Source organism: Pseudophryne corroboree, chromosome 8, assembly GCF_028390025.1.
Source record: "Pseudophryne corroboree isolate aPseCor3 chromosome 8, aPseCor3.hap2, whole genome shotgun sequence".
NCBI lineage: Eukaryota > Metazoa > Chordata > Amphibia > Anura > Myobatrachidae > Pseudophryne > Pseudophryne corroboree.
Genome location: NC_086451.1, coordinates 120,559,599 through 120,570,454, shown reverse-complemented (window position 1 = coordinate 120,570,454; position 10,856 = coordinate 120,559,599). Strand labels below are relative to the sequence as shown.

The 10,856-nt window shown below is 44.1% G+C and overlaps 1 protein-coding gene across 1 annotated transcript; it reads left to right on the top strand.

The window, feature by feature from the left end:
• Nucleotides 1-5,819: 5,819 nt before the first annotated feature.
• TLR4 (toll like receptor 4) lies at nucleotides 5,820-10,443 on the top strand. The gene is made up of 3 exons (XM_063938519.1): nucleotides 5,820-5,930; nucleotides 7,822-7,988; nucleotides 8,075-10,443. Exons 1-3 carry the CDS (start codon nucleotides 5,820-5,822, stop codon nucleotides 10,374-10,376), a joined length of 2,580 nt encoding a protein of 859 aa, XP_063794589.1. The 3' UTR covers nucleotides 10,377-10,443.
• Nucleotides 10,444-10,856: the final 413 nt, after the last annotated feature.

Here is a 10,856-nt window from a genome sequence, read left to right as displayed (position 1 = left end):
ATCATTCTTAATGATGATGGTGTTTTCCAGTGCATGGACTGGCATTTTGTCTCAGTATTGTACTGGACGTTCAATGTTTCACCACAGGTAATAACTTTATCCAAAATGGGAATCTGCTTAAATGTGCACCAAAATATCTGTACAAATTTGCTTTCAATTTTCTTTCTGCTCACTTGCCGCAGTGTGGGGGTCCCTAATGTGTGGGGGCCCCTGGGCGACCACCCCATCCACTGAGACAATAATCAGACCCTGGACATTTAGCATGTCAACACTGATGAAATGTCAACATGGTCACAATGCCAACATTTCAATTGTAAAATATCAGTAATGCTAACTCCTAACCATGTTAACATATGGGGGTCTATTCATGAAGCAGTGAAAACTGTGGAGAAGTGAGCCAGTGGAGAAGAACCAATCAGCATTGAAGTAACATTTATAATTTGCATGCTATAAAATTATACAGAGCAGCTAATTTGTTGCCATGGGCAACTTCTCCACTGGCTCATATCTCCACTCTTTTCACTGCTTCATGAATAGACCCCTTAGAGTGTTGATACTGATGAAATGTTGCTGTGGTTACAATGTTGGCAGTTCATTTGTAATGCTTCCCTAGAGCTAAGTCTAACCATATCCCTAATGTAGACATTTTCACTGTGTTGACATAATTACTGTTGACATTCTGGCATCGACATTATGAATGTGTCAACATAGTTAATGTCGACTATATGATTTTGCCCTAAAAATAGTCATGAGATATTTCACAGATCTTTTCACTCATATGTAAATACTACACTATACACAACTTTTTCCATTAAATTATTCAGCAATGGATTTGATACATGGATAGTTTTCTTTGGATGATTTAGGACCTGATTCAGAGATGGATGGAAATGCAATGCTGCTTGCATACAGCATTGTATTACAGTCTGAGCTGAAGGAGGAACATGCAGGAGACGTCTCAGTAGAAGAGACGCCTCCTGAATGTAGCTGACCAAGGAAGCGGGGGCTCCTATGTGACAGCCCCTGATTCTGGGAACACAGGCCTCCCCCGCCTACTCCCCACCCCCTCGCTGAACAGACCTTGTGCAGCTGCATATTCCCAATAATCGTGAATCTGCATGTGGATAAAGACCTGTGGTTAGGTTTGAATCAGACCCATAATCTATTGTTAACCTGCATCAGTGGTACAGTATTTTTATGAACATACTACACTAATGTGTTTTGTTTTTCTTGACCTGTTTAAAGTTTGAGGCACTGCTAGATCTGGTGTGCAGAAACTGCCAAGGTGTCCTCATAGATAGCAAACTAAGCAGTAGTACCCAAAGTAAGACTGCAGCATAGAAGGCTAATAAGATATTAGCATGCATAAAACGGGGAATTGATGCTAGGGACGAGAGTATTATACTCCCGTTATATAAATCACTTGTGAGGCCACACCTTGAATACTGTGTACAATTCTGGGCACCTTGCTACAGAAAGGATATCCTGGAGCTAGAAAAGATTCAGAGCCGGGCGACCAAATTAATTAAGGGTATGGAGACGCTGGAATACGAGGAGAGGCTTGCAAGACTAGGCATGTTTACACTGGAAAAGAGGAGATTAAGATCTTGCCCAGGACCTGTTTTTGGTTAGATCAACACAGAGAACTCGTGGACACTTGCTCAGGTTAGAGGAGAGAAGATTCCACACAATACGCCGTAAAGGATTTTTTACGGTAAGGACGATACGTGTTTGGAATTCCCTGCCTGGGGGAGTTGTAATGGCCAACTCAGTCAACACCTTTAAGAATGGGTTAGATAAATTCCTAATGGATAAGGATATCCAGGGTTACGGGGCATAGTCACGCACTATGGTTATTATAAAAAAGAGGGGTAAAACGTAACGGCAGTCATCAACTTCAGTCAAAATTTTATACAAAATAATCCTGCATAGGAGACCACAAATAGGTTGAACTCGATGGACAATTGTCTTTTTTCAACCTTAGATACTATGTTACTATGTTACCATTGGATAAATTGTCAGATAATCACACTTTAGATTTATTTCTGATATGCAGAATATTTTCACTTTTTTACATGCACTATTTTATGTTTCATTGAATTATACTACATTTTGTGTCCTGCTTTTTCTAAACTGTTAAAAAAATATTAGCCTTTAAAAAATGCTTTATTTTACGAATAAAGCATTTTTTTTGCAGTATTTACTTATCTTCTGGATGATGGTAGCAGGAGGATTGGGAACACACGCGTGCCCTCGCAATCATTGGTAAACTGTTTCCCCCGTGCTTTGCATGTGGAACCTATCTACAGTAGCTTGACGAATCATGCTTAGTCCTTTCTCTGACAAAAACGGATGTAATAGGACTCTTTGCCGTTTAATAAATGGTTGCTAAAGGTCCGTTCACAAATGCAGTATACTTATTTCAGCTGGATTTCATATAATTCATGCTAGGCTTCCTCAATTCCTGTCCACAAGTGTTCTTTAATTATGCACAGGTGAATTAGTCTACTTGACTGAGCCAGTAATTATCCCACCTATTCCTACAGAGGCAAACCATCAATACAGATCTGTTAGAAGATACTTTAGGATCAGAACTTAGAAATATTTTATGACATTCCCACATTTATTATGCTGTGTTGGGTCATAATATATTTATACTTTATTAACTATGCTTGCAAAGTGTTTCATTTTTGTGCATTTCCCAGTTTCCATCTGTTCAATTTATTTTTTTCAGTGCAGGTTTTGTCATTTGACATTTATTTTATTATCACTTGTAATCTGTCTAATAGTGTAGCAACCCAGTAGCAAGAAATAGCACTTTTTGGGGGAAATGTACTAAGCCTTGGAGAGTGATGAAGTAGAGAGAGATAAAGTACCAGCCAATCAGCTCCTAACTGCCAAGTTACAGGCTGTGTTTGAAAAGTGACAGTTCGGAGCTGACTGGTTGGTAGTTTACAGGAGCGGATTGGGATCGAACACCAGCCCAGTAAATTTATGGAATCAACCCTAATGGGGGCGGAGTCTGAGGGGGAGGGGTCTGTCAAGAGGACGGGGTCACCCCTCGGAGGTCTTGATTCTGAAACAAAGTTGGGGCCTCCTTTGCGTTATGATTTTATGCATATGCTGCTACAATACCCTTCCCTGATGTACATCTGTACGTCTGAATCAGAGCCGTAACTAGGTGTGGGCCAGCGGTGCGTTGCACACAGCGCATTTGCACTGAGGGCACATCCGCTGGCACACAATAGAAGTGGGCAAGCAGGGTAATAGCATTTACCCTGTAGGCGCTGTCACTTCCCTCGCTGGCAGCCAGATTTTTGAACAGCAGTGCTGCGTTGCCGTTTCCACCCAGCATCCTAAGCCAGAATGCGCACTGCATTCTAGGAGCGGCAGAGGGAGGACAGAGAGCGGCAGCGGGAGGACAGACTAGAGCGGCAGCGGGAGGACAGAGAAGAGGAGCCCCTAGCAGCACAGCGCATCTCGGCATTGGGAGTGTTTCCAAACACTGAATCCACAGTCCCCTAAGTGAGGATTTCTGTAAGTGCGCTATCAGAGTGGGGGGCTGTTACATTGCCCCACAGTGCCAGATACATGCCCCACAGTGCCAGATACATGCCCCACAGTGCCAGATACATGCCCCACAGTGCCAGATACAATGCCCCACAGTGCCTGATACAATGCCCCACAGTGCCAGTTACATTGCCCCACAGTGCCAGATACATGCCCCACAGTGCCAGTTACATTGCCCCACAGTGCCAGATACATGCCCCACAGTGCCAGTTACATTGCCCCACAGTGCCAGTTACATTGCCCCACAGTGCCAGTTACATGCCCCACAGTGCCAGATACATGCCCCACTCAGTGCCAGATACATGCCCCACTGTGCCAGATACATGCCCCACTCAGTGCCAGATACATGCCCCACTCAGTGCCAGATACATGCCCCACTCAGTGCCAGATACATGCCCCACTCAGTGCCAGATACATGCCCCACTCAGTGCCAGATATATGCCCCACTCAGTGCCAGTTACATGCCCCATTTAGTGCCAGATACATGCCCCACTGTGCGCCCCCCCCCCTCCCCGGTCACTCACCGCTTGTTGATGATATGTGAGGCGAGGAGAGCGCAGCGCAGCGCTGCGCAGCGCTGCGCAGCACCTCTCCTTCCCCTCACCGCTCCAGGTCTCCGGCGGCTGTATGGCGCCGGTTCGCTAGCCAATCAGAGCTCGCGGACCGGCAGCCAATCAGGAGCCGGTCCGCAAGCTCTGATTGGCTAACGCCGCCGGAGACCCGACACAGCAGTGCTGCTGGCAGCGCTGCTAGGGCTTTCAGCGGTGGTGAGGGGAGGGAGAGATGGTGCGCTCTCCTCCCCTCACATTTCGGCTTGACGGGGGCAAGTGGGGCATGATGCCCTGGCCGCCGGCGGCGCCCCCCTCTCCTGGGCCTGCCAAGGTGCCCAGGGCACGTGCCCCACTCGCCCTACCCTAGATACGCCTCTGCATACAGCACAGTACAGGGAGGGAGCACACACTACATACAGCACAGTACAGGGAGGGGGAGCACACACTACATACAGCACAGTACAGGGAGGGAGCACACACTACATACAGCACAGTACAGGGAGTGAGCACACACTACATACAGCACAGTATAGGGAGAGAGCACACACTACATACAGCACAGTACAGGGAGGGGGAGCACACACTACATACAGCACAGTACAGGGAGGGAGCACACACTACATACAGCACAGTACAGGGAGGGAGCACACACTACATACAGCACAGTATAGGGAGGGAGCACACACTACATACAGCACAGTACAGGGAGGGAGCACACACTACATACAGCACAGTACAGGGAGGGAGCACACACTACATACAGCACAGTACAGGGAGGGGGAGCACACACTACATACAGCACAGTACAGGGAGGGGGAGCACACACTACATACAGCACAGGGAGGGAGCACACACTACATACAGCACAGTACAGGGAGGGAGCACACACAAGAAGTGAAACACAGACACAGGGGACCAGAGCAGCAGAATCTGTCCCAGTGGCCAATCTACCCCTGATTACATACATAGCCACCACATTATTATTATTATTATTATTATTATTATTATTATTATTATTATTATTTTTACATTTTATTTATAGGGCGCCACAAGTGCTTTGCAGCGCCGTACAAAGGACAGTACAGGGAGACAAAACTTAGCATAACAGTAAATAAATAACAAAAATGGAGTGCAGGTAACAAAGAGCATCACAATTTTCTAAACATAATATAGCTTAGATGTAAGTAGCGAGGGAGTAATCATTGTACTACTTGGGGCTGGCAGCCATAGATAGAGAGGAGCCTTTACCAGTAGGAGAAAAAGCAGGTAAAGATAGTCGCTGAGTGAAATGTGTCGAGAAGAGGGCTTAGACAACAAGAGGAAAGAGGGCCTTACTCTGAAGAGCTAACAATCTAGTGGGGAGGGGCGACAGACAGATGACATGAGGTGCAAGCAAGCAGGAGGTAGCCTGATGACGGTATGCAAGCAAAGCAGAGATGTTCAAGGCATGGGGCAGGGGGATGGAGGAGCAGCCTAAGGACTAGGTTATGCATTGGAGGGGTACGCTTTGATAAAAAGGTGGGTTTTCAGTGCCCGTTTGAAGCTTTGCAAGGTCGGGGAGAGTCTAATGGAGCGGGGGAGCGCATTCCACTGAAGGGGTGCAACACGGGCAAAATCCTGAACCCGTGCATGGGAAGCAGTGACCAAGGTAGAGGAGAGGCAACTGTCATCAGCCGACCGTAGTGGGCGGGAGGGAGTATGAAGGGAGAGGAGGTTGGAGATGTAGGGAGCAGTGGAATTAGAGATGGCCTTGTACGTGAGAGTGAGGAGTTTGAAGAGGATTATTACATGAACAGCACCACATTACACGTATAGCACCGCATTACATGTATAGCACCGCACTACACGTATAGCACAGCATTATACAAATAGCACCACATTACATACGTATCCACTATAATACATACGTAGTCACTGCATTACATACGTAGCCACCGCATTATATAAATAGTCCCATCATCATGGAAAGACATTGGGCAGCTATAGGGCTGAAGGACTTTGCATAAGAGATTGTCCCAGGGCTGGCTGTGAGTGCAGCATGATCAGCTGGCATCCTGAGAACAAAGTACGTCCTGCTCCTGTCCAGTCCCCAAACCATACACTGTGACCGGGGACTCCCTAACCCTTACACCAACATAATAATGCAAATAATGTAATTAAATATAACCTCTCTGCTGGGTCCCCTTCAGTGCTCAGTTGCCGCTTTGGCCAGTTCAGTGAGAGTCCGGGAGCTGTGGTGGCGGTGGGTGTAGTGAACCCGGCTCCGACCATCGCTATGCTGCTGCTCACAGGCCTGGCTCATTGAAGAGACCTTTGGCTGGGGTCAGGGAGAGGATGCTGCTGGGCTGGTTAATTTTCTCCAGGTCCCCCATTGGTAGAACACTTTTTCACGGCTCGTGGCACCTGGAAGTCCTTTCTAGCCTAACTTCCGGATTACGTTCCAATGAACCACAAGTATTGGAAGCAGAGTGAGCCAGCCCAGCTTGATTGTGAATCAGCCTGGCTGAGGGGGATATGGGACCGGCCCATCAGAATCTGTCATGGTGTCCTGGTGAGCCAATCCGCCCCTGGTACTTTATCTCTCTCCACGGCCTAGTACATCTGCCCCTCTATGGGGTCTATTCACTTCAAGTCGGAATTCCTGACTTGTCAGAAAATTTGCAGTCAGAAAACATGTGGATCGGCGGATTAATCGCGGCTCCACATGTTTTGTCGGATTCGCAGCCAAATCCGACACGTTTTAGCTCCATTTCCGACAATGTGAATCCAACTTTAAAAAAAGTCAGATTGGCATTGTCGGGAATGGCCAAAACCTGTCGGATTTAGCCGCAAATTGAATACTGAAATGTCAATTGCACAGACTCCTATATCTCTCACTCACTCTTACACTGAAAGTAAGACTAAGGATCACACTGTCTGAGTTGCAAAGTGGCTGTAGTTGTGGAAGACTGATTTACTTCCTTATGCTAATGCAAGAATCCGTAGAGCTAATGCAGGGGGTTCATGTGTCTACACTGCCGTCCACTGATTTTACGCCAGTCGCCGCAACTGCAGTCATTAGTAATTTCACTTGCAGCATCTCCATTCTAGGCTTCCCTTCTCTGTGCATGAATCGCACAAAGCTTTAGATACAAACCATGGCAAGTCAGGGTGGTTTCATGCACTTGCTTTGTTGCTGTCCAGTTTCCGCCCTAAAACACCTACTGTAATTTCATGGAAAGACAGATCTGACCTAGTAGTACTCGGAATAGGATGGAGATATGCAAAAATGCATTCAATTCACATTTACCCATGCTGTATGCAAACATTGAAAATTTGTGTCAGTGCGCACAGATCTGTCTGACTCAGAATCTGCCTCTGAGTGACAAAGAGTAACAGAGCTACAGTTTAGACTAGGGATAGTTTAGGGATGTGCGGGACGGCCCCTACTAACTTTCAGTTTCTGAGGGAATCAAAGTCGTAGTTCAGGTTTTCTGACCAGCCTCGGATTAAAAAACGAGGCAATATGTCATCTTCCCAGTGTAACATCCCAGGGAATCAGGTTCTTATTTATCTTTATGGTAAAATAATCCTATTTACAAGTCATTTTAATTTGTGAACATTATACTTCTAAGCATGAAATTCAACTGTTTGTGTCATTGTATTTAAGTTAGCACAAAGTGATCAAATGTTAATAAAATTATTTACATTTTCACTACAGGAAATTCCACAGATGTCCTTGAAGTGTTGTAACTGCAATTTATCTGTAGTTCCAGTGGATTTGCCACAAAATCTCAGGAAACTAGATCTTAGTTTCAACAATCTTCAGCATCTTTATAACAAGCAATTCTCGCAATTATCCAAACTCCAACTTCTCGACCTCACAAGGTGAATGAAAGCTCTCTGTGTAATAGCATGTGTATGGTTATTGTGATACATAAATACAAATAATTATTCTGTTTGTCTCTAAGCAGGTGCAGTATCATATCAATAGAAGATCATGCGTTCTCTGGTCTTGACAATTTACACACTTTGATCCTTACTGGAAATCCAGTAGCTCATTGGTCTCCATTGACTTTTTCTGGCCTTACTTTATTACATAGACTTATTGTAGTGGAAACATCTCTCACCTCCTTATCTGCTCTGCCTGTAGGACAACTCACATTGCTAAAGGAATTAAATGCTGCCAGAAATTTGCTGAAGATCCTGCATGTTCCATCATTTTTATTCTCTCTCAACACTGTAGACCTTCGTGCAAACAAGATTACTGAGATAAAAGAGAATGACCTGGAAAACCTGCAAAATGCAAATACCTCCCACCTGACTCTCATATTATCTCAGAATCCAGTACAAAGCATTTCTCCTGGTGCCTTCAGATTCATTTCTTTACAGGCTTTAGACCTCAAAGGATGTTTCTCTACTGCAGATACAATGAAAGCTAATTTAAAAGCACTGTCTGGACTTCATACTAGAAAGTTAGTGATTGGTCACTACAGAAACTCTTTGAATAAGATTAAGTTCAAGAATGGACTTCTTGAGGGGCTGTGTGGAGTGGATGATGAAGAGCTGACAATTAATGGTATGTTCTTTGATTCTACGCACCCTTTTTTGGACTGTACTGAAAATGTCACATCTCTTCGCATGATAAATACATATATGGAGCATTCCCTAAGTTATGCTGTAATATCAAGCATTGAAAAGTTTGAGCTCAAAAACTCCTTGCTCACCAATGTACCTTCTGCAACCATTTCAAAGTTCAGAAACCTTAAAGAGATTCGGATAACAGATAACCGACGACTCTCCAAGTTTGATGATGATCTTACTGGATTAAATAGGCTTGAGTTATTAGACCTGAGCAGGAATCAGCTACATATTGAATCTTGCTGCTATCATATTATTTCTGGGGTAACTGTTCTTAAACATCTGAATTTTAGCTATAATGTTCATATTGGCTTGAGGACTGTTTTTCTGAATATGTCTCATCTTCGGTCACTAGACTTAAGTCACTCAGAAATAGACAGTGTGGGGCAATTCCCAGTCTTTAACCTTATGGATAAACTTACATATCTTGATCTATCATACACTTCGTGCCATTTTCGTATTCATTGTTCTTTTTGTGGCCTTACCCATTTAGAACAGTTATATCTATCTCATACCAAATTTGCCACTGAAATATTGGCATTAGTATTCCAAAATTTGACTCAACTCCGCATCCTGGACATGTCATCTTGTGGTTTGCAGCACATTCCTGCAGAGACATTTGCTGGCCTCATATTATTGCAAGAACTGAATCTGAGTAAGAATATATTGTGGGAACTCCAGTCATCAGTACTTAACCCACTAACAGCTCTCACAAGTTTAGATATTAGTGCTAACAACTTCCAGGGTATCTCTGAAGATACAGCACAAAGACTATCACAAAATATTACAAAAGTGGACATTTCACAGAACCCATATGACTGTTCTTGCAGCCAGCAGACATTTTTGCTGTGGGTCCATGAGCACAGCAGCGCATTTCTGAGCTTTAGTGAGCTCATGGTGTGCAAAACACCTAACCACTTTCACGGCGAAAAGCTCAGTGATGTATACTTGAATTGCAGTTTGACCTTGTATGTATTTGCTGGTGTTTTTGTTATTGTAATATCTAGCTTAGTTGCTGTCTTCACGTATCGCTGCTATTCACAAAAATACTTTTACCTTTGTTATTTATCCTGCCAAACCCCAAAAAATCATATTGCAGGAAAAGAATATGATGCCTTTGTTATCCATTCCAGTTTAGATGAAGAATGGGTGAAGGAACAGTTGGTTCCAAAACTAGAAGGCAGTGTTCCACCTTTCCAGTTGTGCCTACATTACAGAGATTTTGTACCTGGTATTCCCATTACGTCCAACATTGTGAATGAGGGCATTCGTAGAAGTCGCAATGCTCTAATTATTGTTTCTCAAAACTTCATGGAGAGCAAGTGGTGCAGCTTTGAGTTTGAGATGGCCATGTCCTGGCAATTTCTGGAGAGCCAGTGTGGTATCATTGTTATCCTTTTGGAAGCAGTTGAAGATGTACAGCTTAAACAGATGATTGGACTGAACAAATATCTGCGCAAGAACACATACCTCAAGTGGGCAGATGGATATTTAGAGAGGAAAGTTTTCTGGATGCGTTTAAGTGAGGCCTTGAGGAAAGGAAGTCAAATAACAAGGTGTGCCCCACAGCTGGAGGATACCAGTGAAGAAATATTGTATGACAAACATAATGAACAGAATAAAATGAACCTATGAAAAAAATGAACATACAGTATGCACTTACGTCATACTTGCCTACCTGACCCTCTCCATGAGGGAGAAAATGCTCTGTTCCTGAATTTCCTGGTAATGTATGATTGCCATCACCTGTGGTGAAACTCCTTTCTTATCAATTAACTAGCTCACCACAGGTGATGGCAATCATACATTACCAGGAAAGTCCAGGAACAGAGCATTTTCTCCCTCATGGAGATGGTCAGGTAGGCAAGTGTGACTTAAGTATAATGCACCTACACTACAGTATGTACTGTATACACTTACAGTAGGTATTCCTACCATACAGTCTGCAAATTTCCTGTTCAATTACTGTATATATTTTTAGAACCAGCAGGCCTCAAAATGCATCCATAAAAGATTAAAGATCCATATCAAGTTCTCCAGATATTAATCAAGATGGATGGTAGATTCAGTTGATGATAACTGCATCTGTGTACTGTATAGACTACAATCATCTCC

Excerpts from the sequence above, each read along its gene's own strand:
- TLR4 (XM_063938519.1), top strand. The coding sequence starts at position 5,820 with ATGAAGGGAGAGGAGGTTGGAGATGTAGGGAGCAGTGGAATTAGAGAT. Across the intron at positions 5,931-7,821 it reads TGAACAGCACCACATTACAC|GAAATTCCACAGATGTCCTT; the intron begins GTATAGCACCGC and ends TTTTCACTACAG. Across the intron at positions 7,989-8,074 it reads CAACTTCTCGACCTCACAAG|GTGCAGTATCATATCAATAG; the intron begins GTGAATGAAAGC and ends GTCTCTAAGCAG.